The 17,635-nt window shown below is 39.0% G+C and overlaps 1 protein-coding gene across 6 annotated transcripts in view; it reads left to right on the top strand.

Moving 5' to 3' along the window:
- Positions 1–17,635, top strand: part of citb (citron rho-interacting serine/threonine kinase b) — a 37,631-nt gene that overhangs the window by 1,396 nt on the left and 18,600 nt on the right. For 5 of the 6 annotated variants that reach the window (XM_088377169.1, XM_088377172.1, XM_088377170.1 and 2 more), the window contains exons 1-15: positions 3,048–3,315; positions 8,471–8,563; positions 9,055–9,198; positions 9,341–9,460; positions 12,772–12,942; positions 13,099–13,152; positions 13,242–13,295; positions 14,481–14,621; positions 15,189–15,314; positions 15,710–15,805; positions 15,950–16,066; positions 16,266–16,375; positions 16,537–16,711; positions 17,232–17,429; positions 17,515–17,568. In XM_088377169.1, the coding sequence (XP_088233295.1) occupies positions 8,555–8,563; positions 9,055–9,198; positions 9,341–9,460; positions 12,772–12,942; positions 13,099–13,152; positions 13,242–13,295; positions 14,481–14,621; positions 15,189–15,314; positions 15,710–15,805; positions 15,950–16,066; positions 16,266–16,375; positions 16,537–16,711; positions 17,232–17,429; positions 17,515–17,568 (1,569 nt within the window). In that variant the 5' untranslated portion in view covers positions 3,048–3,315; positions 8,471–8,554. Of the gene's footprint in view, positions 1–2,040; positions 2,094–2,295; positions 2,495–3,047; positions 3,316–8,470; positions 8,564–9,054; positions 9,199–9,340; positions 9,461–12,771; positions 12,943–13,098; positions 13,153–13,241; positions 13,296–14,480; positions 14,622–15,188; positions 15,315–15,709; positions 15,806–15,949; positions 16,067–16,265; positions 16,376–16,536; positions 16,712–17,231; positions 17,430–17,514; positions 17,569–17,635 lie in introns of those variants that run through there. The other variant, XM_088377168.1, reaches the window with a different exon arrangement.

Genomic DNA, 17,635 nt, shown 5'->3' with positions numbered 1-17,635 from the left:
CCAATACTTTTGGAAGGAAGTTTCGGTTGTGATTAGATGAAGAATATGCTATTGTGACAGGTCCTTAAAAATATACAAGTCAACATAATGGTTGCTAAATTTATTGACAGAAAAGTGATAAAAGCACCAATTGCAGTGTGTGTGGGTGTGTGGATGAAGGGGTAGGGATGAGGTCAGAATGTGGTGGGTGAGCACTGTTGAATGATTACAAACAAAGCCTTTTGAGCTGATGAAGATCACACAAAAGAAGTGGGTCACTGCCTGCTGGTCTCCCGTGGGGGGATAGACACAGAATGGGTGATTTCCTCTGAGCTCATCTAACGCACACATTATACTCATTAGTTTAATGCTTGATGTGCTATGTAGATTAAAGTAAAGGAGAGAAATGTCAACAAAAACAATGTTGATTGCACTTTATCCCGAGCAGATCTATACCAACAATTGAAAAAAAAGGGCAAATACACACACACTATATTTGATGTCAAGAAAAAATATGTTTCTATATAAAATGTGATCTTACTAAGTCACAACAATAGGCAAAAACAGCCTGCTTCACACAAAACAAAAGTTGGTTTAGGACTGGACGGTTTGCTGTCTGAACAATTATTTTTTTTCGATGCAGTGGCATGACCCATCTGAACCGAACAATTATTTTTTTCCGATGCAGTGGCATGACCCATCTGAACCGCTTATCCTCACAAGGGTCGCAGGCGCGCTGGAGCCTATCCCAGCTGACTTTGGGCTGTAGGCGGGGGGCACTCTGAACCCGTTGCCAGCATAACACAGGACACACAGAGACAAACAACCATCCGCACTCACGCTCACACCTACGAGCAATTTTGCAGTGCTCAATGCATGTTTTCGGAATTTGGGAGGAAACCGGAGGAAATCCATAAACATGGAAATGTCAGGAGTGAGTGGATTAGGGTGACCAAATGCAGCTTCGACCAGGGTTTATTGAAGGGACAAGGGTTGGGGGTGGGGGCGTGGGGGACAAAGACACAGGCTCATGGACAGCGGACAAAAAACAGAAGTCCACTGGGACCAGGAACAGATACAGGACACTGGTTCTTGCTGCCAAATGTGGATGGAAAATGAATGTGTATAATTCCAGTCCAGTTCAGATATTTTTCTTGCCATTGCTATTATACTGTGCACTGTCAGATCTCATCACATAGAGTGTGCTCCTTCAAAAAGAAAACTGCCTTAATAATGGTACAGATTATAATGTTGATGTTTACATTAATACATTAGTAAAAAGAAATGCTCACAGTATTTTTCACAAAGTGCCTGAGGAGTTTCCTGTTTGTGTTTGCAGCTTGTTTGCAATATCGAAATACTTTTGTAACTTTGTGTGGCCGATAGTCATTGAACAGCAAAAAGGTCCCACGTAACATAGAGCAGTGTTCCAGTGCTTTGTGCTTATGGAACAATAAGCCCCTAAAAATAATAAAAAGTTATTCCTTTTTGGGGGTCTGTTTTATGACAGAAGGCCCCTTACAACTGATTGTCCAACAAAGCAAAACAACACAACATATAGGTATGTTAGTGTCTTACCCTAAGGTGGCAGTGTTTCCATATTAGTAATTTTGGTAGATACAATTTTGTTGGGTGTGACGCTGCAGAGCATTTTAATAAAAATACAATATGTATCATATTTGCCAAAACTGAGAGCGTTAATAGCTAACATTAAAAAATTGAAGGTTCCCAATGAACACCATCCCCCAAATTATTAATCGAGAAAAAACAGTATAGTAAGATTTTTTATTAACACTCAACACAGCTTAATGAAATAGGGTAAATCAAACTATCAAAATGAATAAGTTGATTCATAACAGAAAAAATGAAAGCACTTAATGGATGCTTATTTTTTCTAAACTCTAAATAATTGAAATAAAAACAAAGCATCAAATCTATCTGACAAATACAACCATTAAAAGGAGATGACGGGAGCAGGACTGTTCAGCTACAGTAGAGCAACCCTCTTGTCCATCTCTTTGAACGTGACCTCACTTTGGTTTATTTGTATCTCTTTGTCAGTGGCAAACGGGAAACGGTCAGAAAATCTTTCACAAATCACTAACCCACTTAAGGTAGGTAACACTTATCGTTACAATAACATTAAATTGTCATTTTAATAACTGTTTTTCATTTATATACAATTTTCATATGCTGCTCTATGTCATATTTTGCTTCTGCATACTGTATTAGTTTGTAATTACCAAGCAAAAGTATTCCTCATTTGTAAACTTAACATTTTATATAATTGCTTAAATGAAAATATCTCCTTTACAGCTCCCAATAGTGAACTTTCCGGGTTTTGTTGATTATGGCGTCGCCGTGTGGACATAGGCGGCAGTGTTTTCCTTGAAGTCGCCCGAATTTGCATGAATGCCAGCACGCAGTGTCGTGAAAACCTGCTCCCGCTTGCCTGCAGTTGGACTGAATCACATTTCTCTTTCCAGTGGCTGTGTGAAGGGTGAATAGTGATGAGGTGATGAATTTAATTTTGGTTTCGTACCGTATTCGCCCACCCCCAATATGTAGAAATTGGAGGTAATAATAAAATCAAATTCTTTGGTTTTATTTAGAAATTCTGAAAAAATGTGTATTTTATTTAAAAAAACAAATACTGTCAAAATATTGCATTATTATATTACAGTAGTTTATTGAATAGCTTCCCTAAATTACGTTTTACTGGCAGCAGTGATTCAGCAAAATACCATTCCAAAAAAAATGCAATAACTGGATGTAAATTTACAGTACTATCACACTGAGATGCTGTAACATACTATAAAAAAATATATCAGTGCTCTACTGGATCACTGCTGTCACCAAAATCAAATTTTCTACAGTAGTTCGCAACTCATGGTAGCTTGCAGCTCACTCAGTTTCAAACTGCAACATGAATATGAAATTATATTCATGTACTGTATGCAGCTTGAAACTCTGAGTGACGGGTGCTGCAGCATGGAGAGCAACCAAGTTGTGTGACAGGAGGAGGTGTGAACGGGTGAGCCAGTTGACAGGAGAGAGAGTGCGATCCACCTCTGTGATCACGGATCTGCTGCATTTCTCTACAATGCAACCCCCCTCCTCTATATCTCTCTGAAAACGGCGCTCACCAGTGGAGCTCACTCTCTCCTCTCATCCTCTCTCCTCAGTGAGGATGTCATCCACAAATTTGATGACCCAGCAAAGCTTTCAGTCTAGCTGGTGGCTTCTGACAGAGACCCCACATGATCGGGTGTACCGGACAAGGAGGTACCGTGTTTAAGGAGCACCGGGGAAAAGATTTCAGCTGCAGCATTCCAAGTAAGTGCTGTGCTGTTTTGCTTAAAATAGACAGCTGAAAAGCAAATTCATGTTCATTGAATTCAGCTGCAGAGCATTGTCTTGTTTACCAACCCAGCATGCCGTATCTATTGCCTGATGGATTGAATGACTGACACCACTGTTTATTGATCACTTAGTGCCGCATCAGCCCTGTTGTTTGAAGAGCGTGCTCTCCTTTTTGGTCACGACTGAGATGTGCTTCTTAGCTCACTGCTCAGCTTACTGTTGCGTGCACGTACACAGATTGCCATCACTCCCGGAGGCGGCATTTAGACTGCCTCCACTCTGTCAGTTGGATCTCAAATTACACCCAACAATGAGAAGACGGTAGAAGTTTTGACAGGAGGTGAGAATGGAATCTGTCTGTCACACAGCAAGATTCCAAATAAGTAATTATGTACAGTTATTCAGCTGGCTTTGCAAAGTCTGCAAAGTGACATGCTGAAGACTGCTGTTGGAGGAAAGTATCTCTATGGTAACAGTGGGATTGCAAAGGGTAGTGGAGATCGAGCTTGCTGCTTCTCTGATGCTTATTCAGCATGATAACAAATCAGTACCTTTTCATTCTGAGTGAAAACATTTGTGTGGGAAAGTGACACGTGTCGATATAATGATGAGATGTTACCGTACGTTCACACATAGAGTTCCTGTATTTTATTTAAAACACGTTTATTTGATTGTGCATTGTTTCGATTATTCCATTCCATGTTAATGGTATGAGACATTTACTCCTGCGAGATGAAGGAGAAAGGTTCTTTGTTATTTTCTCCAGCGTGTATGGTAGAAACCAGGGCTTGTCCCATTTTCCATTGGATCTGCTGGGTCTTTTTTAATTATGTACTTTGAAGTGAATGCTGAATAGATAGATAGGTAGAGAGATAGGTACTTTATTGATTCCCGGGGATAAATTCAGGAATAGTGGTTCATTATCTCTGCAGAAAAAGTGTTTGGTCAGTGTAGTTATTCAAAAACTAAAAACGCGCACACACGCATACACGCACCCATGCACACACGCACACACGCACACACGCACACACACACGCTCGCACACAACGACACACACGCACACACACAGCAGTCAAGCAAACAACCATATATTAGAAAGCTCGTAAGATAATTCATTTCTCCTGTCTTGCTATTTGAGTATGCCATGCCATTAACACTGACTGGATCACATAGAATGGATACGAAACAAGTCTATAAAAGTCTCCACTTGCAGGTTTGTGTGACGTTGGCACTCTGAGGGTATCGAATCAATCACAACTGACTGTTCCGGGTGTCTTAAAAAATGTTTTAGCTCTCATTTGAGCAGCCTTTTCGATTCAAGCATGATAACCTGAGTGCTGATGTGGAAAACCAACTATTAATTCTACAAGTTCGAGGCAGAACCCCAAAAAATGCAATAACTGATATCACTCTTTTGGGATACAAAACAACTACTAGATGCGTTGCGGAGAGGCCTCTGCCTGGCAAAAGAAGTTGTTTGGGTCAGGGGTAGGCAACTCCAAATTAAACTCAATGAAACTCAAATGTTCGGCTCATCAGCTAGTTTGATAATGATCCTGATCATTTGGAACAAGTGTGTTAAGGAGGATAACTTTTGGACCGGAGTTGCCTACCCTCGTTTTGGGTGGATTTTACCTTTGTCAATATTACATCAATTCAGTTATTGTTGTTGTGGTTTATAAAAAGGTCAACTGTGGCTGTGATGTTGTTTTCATCTTGAGGTGTCATAATTACTTGATTAATTGATCATCAAATGAATCAAAAATTATTCTAATAATTAATTCGTCATTTAGGGTCACTGCCCGAATATTTAGTAAAAATGCTCAGATCTCAGCCTCTCAGAAGGAAATATTATCTGCTTTATGAAATCCTCCATGATAACAGGCAAATGATCATTGATGTTCAATAAAAACGATACATTAATAAACACCTGCTTGAACTTTGGAAAACAATAATAAAAAACAATAATAATCAAAATATATTCTAATATGTTATTGACCTAAGCAAGCAGTAACTGAATCATTATCTATGGCTAAAAATGAAAACGAAGAGGGTGTGCACATTTGTGCAACCACATTATCTCACTTGTTTTTACTTCCCTTTTTCAAAAATGGCATTGTAAAGGTTAGAGGTTATGCTGGTGGTGTATAAAGTTTTGAAATGATTTATCGGTCTTAAATAAAAAAACTGGCATTTGATGAGGAGTGTGTTAGATTTTTTAAATCCACCTGTGGCCATAATGTGTGGTAATTCGGGCATGGTAATTGGTTTGCATATAATAGGAGTGAAAATAATGTCCGTGTCAGATCTTCCCTAACTAAAAGGTATGTGCAGAGGGCGAAGTGAAAGATCAAACTTGAGTATCCAGCAGGGGGGCTGTTTGCACAGCCTTTGGTATCTATCAGTGCAAACTACAGTATTCTTCGATCGACTGTTGCCTTTACAGCCCAAACAGAAACACAGGACTTGAGCCACACAGCAGAATGGGATGTAACCCTTTTCCACTTTCCTCCTCCTCGCCATCTCTGACTCACACGCCAACACATTATTCAACCCACCAAAAAGACCTCCTCATCAGAAGCTACGGTGAATGTATTTGTTCAGTTGTTGATGGGATCTCATAAACAAACTGAGGAACCTTTTATGTGCTGCAGTTACATCACCTGCATATCCAGTCAAGTAACTCTATCTAGTCTTTTTGCAACAAGGCTAGGCCACAGTCAAGCCCAAAATTATTTGTATTGTTAGGAGATTAATATTTTTGGGCTTGAATGTATATTACCGTATTTTCCGCACTATAAGGCGCACCGAATTATAAGGCGCACCTTCAATGAATAGCCCATTTTAAAGCTTTGTCCATATATAAGGTGCACCGGATTATAAGGCGCATAGAATAAATAACTCAGCGTTACTCAAACGTTAATGCAATCACAATATAGTAACACTCGAAATAGTGAAAACAATAACAATATATCAATAACTCAACGTTGCTCAAACATTAATATCACACAACACACAAAATAAACACGTAAAGCTTACTTTAATAAATTAGTCCTCATCCACAAACCCATATTGGTCCATATATTAGGCGCACCGGATTATAAGGCGCTTTATAGTGCGGAAAATACGGTACATAAAAACAATCAAGACAAATGGGATGCATGGGCCTTGGTCCCAGTCAAAAAGGCAAACCTAAAATCTCACGATTGTTTGAACCATCATCCATTAGCAATTTAATTTCTTTCTTATTGGAAGTGTTATGTAATGAAAAAATCATCCTAATCTATTAGTCAAAGAGGGATTGTCCCCATTATACCAAGACAACTGCATTTCAATTGCCCTTCTACAGCACATCGTTATGGGAAGAAAGTTAACCTGCAGCAGAAAAGGTTCTTTAGTGTTCGTCAAGATGTTTAGCAGCGGTGAATGTATGCTTTTCTGTCGCATGTCATACATCTTTAGCACGTTTTGTGATAGTATTACTGATCACCAATTCATTCTGCAAAGTGCATCTAGTCTTTTGTTTTGACACAGAGGCCACTGCCTGTGATCGTCTGGACTGCATGTTGTTTATCTCCTGCTGGTCACAGACGGCGCACAGAAGACTGAACACATGCACTCAAAGAACACGGTCAAAAACAGATACATTGCTTTGGAACAGCCAGCAACAGCAAGGACAAACGTGTCAGTCCATTTCTACAATGTCCTTGTACTTTCTCGAAGACTGAGATGAGCATGTTGCTGTTGGGAGAAGTGGGTGGAGAGCGTGTGCTTATAATATTCTGTTCATCATTCCTCTGCCTTGCTCTTGATCACGCATCCTGCTAAATATATCCAGCGGTGGTATAAAACGCTGTTTTGTCAACATGAGCAACCTATTCCTAGCATTTCTGAGCTAAAAATAGGAACTTGTTTGTTTTGCCAACTCAATAGGGATCTCTTACAGAACACCAAGCATCACTAACCAATGTGAACAACTTAACTGATGTAATTATTTTAAATATGTCTTAAAGCTAATAAATGAATCCATAAAAAATACTTTGTTTTTTTCAAATATTTTTTTAGGGGGTGTCAGTGCTGAATAGTGAATATGTTGTTTGGGACATAGTCAATTGTAACATCTTTTTCAATCAGCAAATCACATGCGCTATTCATTGCAAAAGTGCTCAAAATCTGTCATATGGACTCTACTTTGTGCAGCAGTTTGGATTTTGTCTGTGTTTCGACTGGGTCGTCCCAAAATGATAATAAGCAATTCTCTTCAAAACAATATATATGAAAATATCCTTTGAATTTGCTTAATTTGAGCATCAGTTGGATGTGATTAAAATGTGTCACTCCTGCAGAAGATGATCAGCGGGCAGCCAGCTGGCCGAATCCAAACCGTCCAATCTGGGCCACAACTGGATATTATAATCATAAGAGAAAAAACAGCATCACCTGAGATTATAAAGGGAAGGGGGGGGGGGGGCACTTTGAGGTGGACTGACCAGTGTGAGACTTTGGTCTCAAGCTGGTTCTCAATTGAAGCGGTGTACTTGAAAAATTAGTGAACAGTTTGAGCCATAAATGACAGCAAATTCAGATTCCTTGAAAAGACTTTTTCATGCAAACAACAAACTGCATGCTGTCTAACTTAAATCATTAAATCAACCCTTTTTTATTTGTTATGCATTAACCAGGGCAAGATTGGGATTTTGATGGCATGGGACCTTTAAATGAATTGTCTTGATACCAAAATAATTCTTTGGTTATGTAATGGTCAATACACCAGTGGAAGTTCAAAATGCTTTTTTGCAAAAAAAAAAAAAAGCAAAAAAAAAAAAGCTTTTTGCTAAATATTTTATTGCTAAAATCTAATCCACTTTATTGGTGATTGGTAATCTTCAGGTTGCCAGTTTGTTTCATTTTATACATTTATTTCAAACTTTATTGATATAAATAAATAAATAAATAAATAAATAAATAAATAAATAAATAAATAAATAAATAAATAAATAAATAAATAAATAAATATTTTTCTTGGTCTTGTCTATTCAGAATAGCCTTGCATTTTAACAGGCTTTTGTAGGCTTGGTTACTGATTGCCAATGTTTGTTCTTTTGTGTCTCATCTTCCTCTCCATCAGAGCAGTGACAACAACTACCGGGTCTCCATAACAACACCCCCTTTGGGACCATCTCTAAACAAAACCATCAGAACTACTGGACACATGTCACAGGTATAGTTTTTTTGCTTGATGTTTCAGAGAATAAAACTCTCCAGTTATACAAAATCTCTCTATAATAACCAGAAAAATTAATGGACCAGCCGTTTTGGAAATTCCCGTTATCTATATACTTTATGATTGTATGACTTCATAACTGTTAGTATATGGACAAAAATAGTCAAAATGCATACTTTTACATCTTACCACAAATGTGCTTTCCAAAGTTAGACATGGAGCTTTTGTAGGCTGAAATTTCTATTTTTGGGCAGACAGACAACAACGACAGAGAGCAAAACTGCCATATTTCATACACTTAAATGTAGTCGTTGCTTATTGTGCCTATAGCTAATGGAATCTTTGGAATAGCTGTCTCCTATAATGTTAGTATTCTGTAGCTATCAACCTGTAGGAGCCAAAATCATTAAATGCTCCACGTTTCAATCAAAATGCATGAAATGTAACTCTCATGGTAGATTATTTGGGTGTCCTTTTCTTATTTTCAGGTTGAGCAGGAAATCTTACTTGTTCAAAGGAAGATGTCTGACCTTGAGTCAGTACTGCAGCAGAAGGACATTGAGTTGAAGGCCTCAGAGACTCAAAGGACTATCCTAGAACAGGACCTGGCCACCTACGTTACGGAATGCAGTGTATGTAGATAAAACGTCACTGTATAAACTCTCTCTGCATGAGTGTACATGAACAGTAGTTTTTGATAATGAGTGTAAGTCAAAATTTATTGATTTTGTTTATATCTATAAGTCTATCTTCATTAGTGTGTCTCACTTTCAGAGTCTAAAGCGTAGTTTGGAACAAGCTCGAATGGAGGTGACACAGGAGGATGACAAAGCATTACAGCTCCTCCATGACATCCGCGAGCAGAGTAACAAGCTTCAGGAAATCAAAGAACAGGTCAGATATTATCCAGTCATTTTGTCAATGTTTATACTATTGTGGGTTTTAAATGAAGTACAGTCCAGAAGCATTTAGAGGTTTTAGGAATTGACCTTTAGAAGCACCTCCTCAGTACATTTGAAATAAAATTAAAGACTGCAAATTCAGATTTCGCAATATTATGTCATTTACCATTTTACAGTTATGTACAGTCATTTTATGCAGATTAACTCAATTTCCAGGGAATTATTTAGAAAATGTGCCTATGGTTGTCAGATGTCTGGAGTTCACAGAAACCAAATTCTGAATTTTATCTGCAGGCATCTTAAATTGCAGCTGATTTGTGGGTCATTATTGTCCAATGATTTGGGATCCAGGCAAGACGACCAAATTGATATGACTGTTGAAACAGAACATTAACTCAAATTAACTGACTGCAGTACTTTTTTCAACTGCTTACATAAGTATTTATGCTTGGGCCACTCAGTGTGCAAATCATTAGGACATTACTGTGTGATACACATTACGTGTAATATTTATGAGGCTTTTAATTATCAAAATTAAATGTCTTCAGTATGTGTCATGTACGTTGACAGGTTTATGTATCTACGGATGAGAGCAGAAATTTAGTTGGCACACTGACGATATAAGGGTATAATAAAATCCCTACTTTTTTAAGGGTCAACAGTTTTAGAAATAGCAGCCTTTTTTCATCCAGCTCGACAGCACTGCACCGAATACATTGTGCAGCGGTTGCCATGGTGATGAGAGCCCTATACCGACGAGTGAAGAGAGCTCTGATGCAGTGGGCAGGCCGGTCGTGATGAGATGCTGGGTTTTAGTTCATACTTTTTCAGAAACATAATTTTCAACCACTTCTTCATCCTTAAATCAGCCAAGATATTCAGATATGACTGATAAAGTGTGTCTCACATTTAATCTGTTGTGCTGGGCATATACCACTGCACCACAGTCAAGTGAAGCTTTGTCAGTATTAGCAACATTTGCATTTTTTTATACTACTGTTGACACATTTACCTGGAGTAGTGTCATGCTTACAAATGACTAATTTTTAGAATTTGTTGATGATCAATAGATGCTAATATACTGAATATCGTGTCTAACCAACACTGTTGAAAGTCAAGTATCACTTCTCATACTAATGTCAAAATTAAATTGGAAGTTAACCCCCAAATTTTCTTTGTAATAATATGCCCAACTAGTCGGAACAGAGTGCTCTGATTAATGTTTTGTCTGTGGAACATGAATTAAAGAGGCAAACTCCACCAGTTTTTATCCATCTCAAGGAGCCGCCATTTTGCCTCTTGCTGTCGACTAAAAATGACATCGCAGTTGTCAGGTCACAACCAATCACGGCCCATCATTTCTCTGCGGCTGAGCCGTGATTGGTTGTGACCTGAGACCTGGCAACTGCGATGTCATTTTCAGTCGACAGTAAGTCGCAAGATGGCCGCCCCTGAGATGGAAATTCCACAAGCATATATTAATCAGAATGCCGTGTTTATACTAATGGGGGCACATACAACATATTATCCATCCATTCATTTTCAGAACCGCTTAAACTAAACTTAAATGTCTTAAATGTCATTAAAGAAATAATATCTTTGCCAGTTCAAGAGAAGAAGAGAAGATGTGAGCAAAAGTTACAGACTCCTAAGCTGCAAGTAATCTAAAAAGTACTCCACATGGTGGTGTCATATCATCAGCAAAACTGTGACTGAATAAAATGGGATGTTAGAACCAACCCTCTTTAAACAAACAATAATTTGTATTCAAATATATGACTCAATCTTTCTGTTCACTCAAGTGCTACTTTGCATCGTGTACCCATTAGGGACTCTTAGACTGCAATTCACACCTGCTAAATTCAGCGTCTCAACTTGAAAAGCAGCTGTCTCCCACGCATGTCATTTGACAGCAGTGTTTGGCATTTTCATGCAAAATCCATGCAGGATTGCATCAACAAATAGTGAGGATAGATTTATTGCAAAAAGAAAAAAAAATGCAGTGTTCACTGAAGCCACTAATATCTGTAACATGAAAGACAGACATCGTTTTATTCTAAGTTTAGCAGGTCCATCATGTGTGAATAGATTTGTCCATTCATCCATTCATTTTCTGAACTGCTCAGTCCCCACGGGGGTCGCGGGTGCGCTGGAGCCTATCCCAGCCGTCATCGGGCAGTAGGCAGGGGACACCCCGCACCGGTTGCCAGCCAATCGCAGGGCACACAGAGACAAACAACCATTTGTACTCGCACTCACACCCAGGGACAATTTGGAGTCTTCAATCGGCCTACCAAGCATGTTTTTGGGATGTGGGAGGAAACCGGAGTGCCCGGAGAAAAACCACGCGGGCCTGGGGAGAACATGCAAACTCTACGCAGGGAGGGCCGGAGGTGGAATCGAACCCGCACCCTCATAACTGTGAGGCGGACGTGCTACCCAGTGCGCCACCGAGCTGCCTTGAATAGATTTGTTTTTATTGTAATTGTACGCTTAAGTGTAGTTTGTCAAATACCGTTACTTAAGATGCATTAACAGAAAAAAGTGTGTAGACAGAAAGACAACAAAAAGTATCCCCAAATATGAGCTGGCTGTAAAATCATAAAGGATCAACAATATCATTGAAACTAGCAATAATATTTGGTTTTCTCCTCAACTTTATTAGCAATTTTATCATCTGCGGTTGCCAGCTTCATTCGCTCTATTCTGTGTTGAGCCTCTGAGTCAGGAGATGCTACTTTTTATTAGTGGGATGAATGTAACAATGTGCCATGTAACCTGATAAGGAGAATGTGCCACTTGTAATTAGATCAAGGCTGTGACCAATCACTTTTGAACAGACATGTGAGTTAAGTGACTTTGGCGCTTCCTATTTACCCCCAACATTACTTTCTATCAAAATGTTTGACATAAACAGCCTTGAATTGAAGGGTTTCTACTGACTGCAAAATGGCTGAATGATTACTTCCCCACTGCCTGTTCAGTAAGAACGTAGTGTGCAGCATCACTTATGTATGTATCTGCTAACATAAATGATGCAGAAGTATCTAACAAGAACTTTTATTTCCAGCTGGATTCAGGTCAAACAACACTGGGACTCCCAGTAATCCATTTTCCAATTCTATTTCATGTTACATAAGTACAACTGTGAATTTTGTGACATTTTACAAGTAACCAGACCGGACCATTATAAAATAGTGGACGGGCTACTAAGTATAATTATCTTATATTTGGACATGTCTAATTTTTCTGGACATCTTTAAACACTTGCTATTTTTTGACACTTATTTGGTTCTGATCCAGGAATATCATGCCCAGTTGGAGGAGATGCGAGTTTCCATCCGACAACTGGAGGAGGACCTGTCCGCTGCTCGTCGTCGTAGCGACCTGTACGAGGCAGAGTTGAAGGATTCTCGACAGAACAGTGAGGAATTGAAGAGAAAGGCAGGAGACTATCAGCATCGATTGCAGAAGGTGTTTCATTCTCAGTTTGGACCTTTCATGTCCGAAGAGTTGGGTTGAGAAAAATGTTGCTATGACTTGCCTTATTTTTTTCAAATGGTAGTCTTTTTTTGTTTTTTTACAAGAAGCTCACTGACTCTTATACATGTTTTTTTTTTTTTTCAACAGGCCAAAGAGCAAGGAAAAGCAGAGGCAGATGAGCTAATCACCAAGTTGGAAAAGGTGCTTTCACAAGTCTATATACATCACAAGACTAGTTTTGGAAGAAAGTCAGAAAATCTGCTTATTACTAACTGTGATTTTGTTTTTAGACTAATTTGGAGCAGCAGGCAAAGCTCCATGATCTTCAAGAGAAGCTTGCCAAGGTAGAAATGTTTTATTTGGAAATTAAGAATTCATGCACCGTAAACAAAAGAAAGAAAACATCCCTACGGTCTTCTTGATGACTTTATAAATGCTTTGTTTGTTGTAACTGACTCCATTCTTTCTCAGGTTTTCCCTTAAAATGTGTCCTTTATGTCAGATTTGGAACATTTTTGCAATCAGAAAGCTCTCCCGTTGCTCATTTCTCAACCAGAATCAATATCTTATGCTGTGTTATACCAGCTCTAATTCAATCAGTTATGAACCAATATAGAAAATGAGCAACCTGTATATTCTCTGTGTGCTCACAAGTGTCACAAGGAATCAGTGTCTCAAATGGTTTGAGCAGTTTGTTTGAGGGCAGTGTTCGCTGTAAAATGCACAGAAAATGCCCAGGCTTCTGGGAGATATTTTTCCACATGCATAAGAGGGAGAGGTGCAGATTCTGCCATCAACTTGAAGCTGTAATTTATGCATCTTTATGAAAGCGCTGCACTCTGACTGGAGCAAGCCTAAAATATGGCCGTACCTTGAGAAATATTTCTGTTAGTTCCCATCTTTTGTAGACTTTTGTGTGGGGGAATGTGTAAAAGGAAAGTTACAGTCAAGGTGTCTCTAAAAAGGACTTCCAAGTGAACAGGAGAACACGACCTTCTGTCCCTAGATACCTCAGAGAAATAGCCAACCATCATAAACCACATTTAGTGTTATCTTATCTTTACCCTCGTGCTGCTTCCTGTACTCTGAGTGACACCTTGCTATATGTTAGCATACCAAACACATAGCATGTTCGCATTTCGGCTATTCTCTTAAAATAGCACCTGACCACAGGGTAGAATGAACTTGTGGATCCAGTGTGAGTGCTTATATGCTCAGGTTGCTATCAGGTACTGTTATTTTTGTTGTTGTAATGTTAGTATGGCAACGGTGGCATTTTCACAACTGGTGTTCAAAATTGGACCATTGTAAGATTTTACTTTTTGTTGACACCAAATTCTAAAGCCCAACTCACAATACATTCTTCATAAATGTGGGTTTCGGACTTGTGAAAGTTAGCTGGCCCATTCAAAAATTTCTTGGTATTTTTTCTAGTTATCATGTGAAATGTGCAATGATTTTTTTGTGCTCAAAGTACTCTATTCACCATAAGGAAACAAAATTAATTGAAATTGAGCATTAATTCCTAGGCATTAAAATCCAGTTCAGAAGCTGCAGACCATCTCCATAGCATGAAAATGGCCAAAGAACGTATGGAACGAGAGCTAGAGAGGCTACAGAATAAGGAGGAGTCCAATGACAGTCTCCGAAGACGTCTCCGTGAGACTGAGGTACACAAACAAACAAACAAACAAACAAACAAACAAACAAACAAACAAACAAACAAACAAACAAACAATATATATGAATATTATATTAATATAAGAGAAAGTGGTGTAGTTTTAAATTGGATAATTTTACTTGATAAAGATGAGACCAACGACCCCAAAACTGAAAAACACAGTACAATAAAAATCATAAAAGAAATTGTGATTTCAGCATGTAAACCTTACAAGATTTTTTTTAGCAGATCTTATCTCATGTTCAGCTATGCATGTCAAACCCAAATATTTCGATAATAATCTCCTGTAAAAGAAAAAATGTGGCCTCACTGTTCCAGCCCCTTTCAGAGGTGTGTCTTGTTGGCTTCTTGTCCCATTAACAGCACATGAAATACAGTAACTTACATATGTTAAATATCAAACAATTAATCTCCAATAATTTAGTTTGAACTGTTCATTTAAAACAGGCTGATATAGTGATTTTGTACAAATAAGGATGCACCCAAACTGCAAAAACTGCTCCAACCTCTGTGCCAATATGTGAAATGATGTTTGCATTTGTGTGGGTGTATACAGGATGGTAGAAAGACACTTGAGAACCAAGTGAAAAGACTTGAGATTGTTGAGCGCCGCGAGACCAAAATGAAGGATGACATCCAGAGCAAGGGCCAGCAAATTCAGCAGATGGCAGATAAAATTCTGGTAACCCATCTTTTATCTCTAAAATAATCATAGGAGGTGTGAGATTTATTTTTGTCTTTTTGCAGAGAGAAGGTGCACATTTCCATTACATCTCCAAGAAATCATTTCAGATCAAAAAATTTGACATACAGTATGTCCTTAAAGCTTTTTTGTTGTAACTGTCACACCGTAGAAGGACGAATGTGCCTCAACAGCTCAACAGATTGACGGTTAGCACATTCTGAATTGGGGTTTCAAAAGAGGGCCCAGACATGGTCCTAAAAATTTAAAATAGTTGTAGAAAATGGATGGATGGAGGTATAAGATATTCATTTTGTCAGAATGACTCCGAGTTAGCCTTTATCTGTGTTTTGCAGTTATGTGCACTGACTATCTAATCCATTACTTTTGGATAGGAACTTGAGGAAAGTCTGCGAGATTCCCAAGCCGCAGCACAGCGGTTGGAAACCCATCTCAAACAGAAGGAGAAGCTCTATGAAGACAAGATTAAGGTCAAACCCACTGTGCAATGAAACACAACCATAGAAAACATGCCTAGTCAAGTCTTGCTTTCGTCAGTTGAGCTGTGGGTGTGCGACTTCTCACCATCCTCTGTCCAGTGAAGTGACATTCTGGTTTTGTGGGTTGCATGGCAGGTACTGGAATCACAGATGAAAGCAGACATGGCTGATAAAGAAATGTTAGAGTCCAGTCAGAGCAAATATGAGGAGGAGGTGCGGGAGAAATGCAGCATCATCAGTGAACAGAAGGCGGTAAGAGTTGACTAGCTAGGAAGTGACATTATTTTGGCCATATTTTCATATTTATCACACTGGCCTGGATTTTTTATTCAGATTATCTGGGTTTGTTCATTGTAAAGGTGCAAAACAGTCCAGTCCTTAGGTCCATGTTTATAAATATTTGCCTCACCGTTATTATTTTAAGTTCTATTGGTAAATATTTTTCATCTAGACCATAAATGCAATGGATTCAAAGATGAACAGTCTGGAGCAGAGAATTGCTGAGCTGTCTGAGGCCAACAAACTAGCTGCCAACAGCAGCATCTACACCCAGAAAAACATGTGAGTAGCTAATGCTGTCTATATCCCTCAACTGTGCTCTGTACCATAGGCCCTCTTTCTTGAGCATTTTATTTCTAGATTGTTTGTGTATGAAATCAAATCTTTCAGAAGCTCCATCTTTTACTGAGCTTTATATACCTTTGGATATGTTGTAATGGCAGGAAAGCCCAGGAAGAGATGATCTCAGAGCTTCGCCAGCAGAAGTTCTACTTGGAGTCTCAGGCTGGCAAGTTGGAAGCCCAGAATGCCAAACTTGAGGAGCATCTTGAGAAAACAAGCCACCAAGAGCATACGCACAAGAGTCGGGTCTTAGAGCTGGAAACCAGGCTCCGAGAGGTATGTATTGAATTATTCTATCATCAGCTTGCTGGTGTATATTTTTCAGTCGATAAACTTAAATATTAGCAACTGTTAAAGATTTGCCACAGGTCAGAGAATAAATGAACGAAAAATAGATTTTGGGATGGATGGATGGATGGATGGATCGATGGATAGACAGACAAACAGATGGATGATAGATAGATGGCTTGTTGTGTCAAAATATTTACCTAACAGTGCTAGAAAAATACTCAATGCGCTGTGTTTAAATAACCCAGCATTAGCTCTGTCCCTTTTGGACAAATTTGGGTGACTTTTGACCCAGCAGTTCTAGGAGTACATACAGACACTGGGCACTTGGCAGGTTGCCAAAAAAATAGTTCTGTTTCTACAACCACATTACTGATGTTTAATGTCTTGGAATAATTGTAAATGCACAGTAACTATTAAAGTTAATGCAGTGAATAACATTTCCAAACATGTTCCGGAAACCATGCTCTTTCCTAAATGTGGATTTTCCCTCTCTCTACCTTCATAGATTGGACTTGAGCATGAGGAACAGAAGCTGGAGATCAAGCGTCAGGTGACAGAGGTGACATTGTCATTGCAGGAACGCGAAGCCCAGATCACCAACCTCCAGGCAGCTCGCCGCGCTTTGGAGAGTCAACTGCAGCATGCCAAGACTGAGCTGGAGGAGACCACTGCTGAGGCTGAGGAAGAGATCACTGTGCTCAGAGTGAGGAAACTAAAGCTAAAGTTTTCTTCAATGCCATGTGAGGCAGGTGCTGAAATGTGACTGTCTCTTTTGTCAAATCTGTCAGGCTCACAGAGATGAGATACAACGAAAGTATGATGCTTTGAGGGACAGCTGTGCGGTAAGCATCCCAAAATATTTCAGTGTTTGCATGAATCTACTAATCAAGGTTTTTGTTTTGCATTTTA

Source organism: Syngnathus floridae, chromosome 5 (genome assembly GCF_059516105.1).
Source record: "Syngnathus floridae isolate MCC-2025c chromosome 5, RoL_Sflo_1.0, whole genome shotgun sequence".
Classification (NCBI taxonomy): Eukaryota; Metazoa; Chordata; class Actinopteri; order Syngnathiformes; family Syngnathidae; genus Syngnathus; species Syngnathus floridae.
This window is presented reverse-complemented; position numbering and strand designations above follow the sequence as displayed.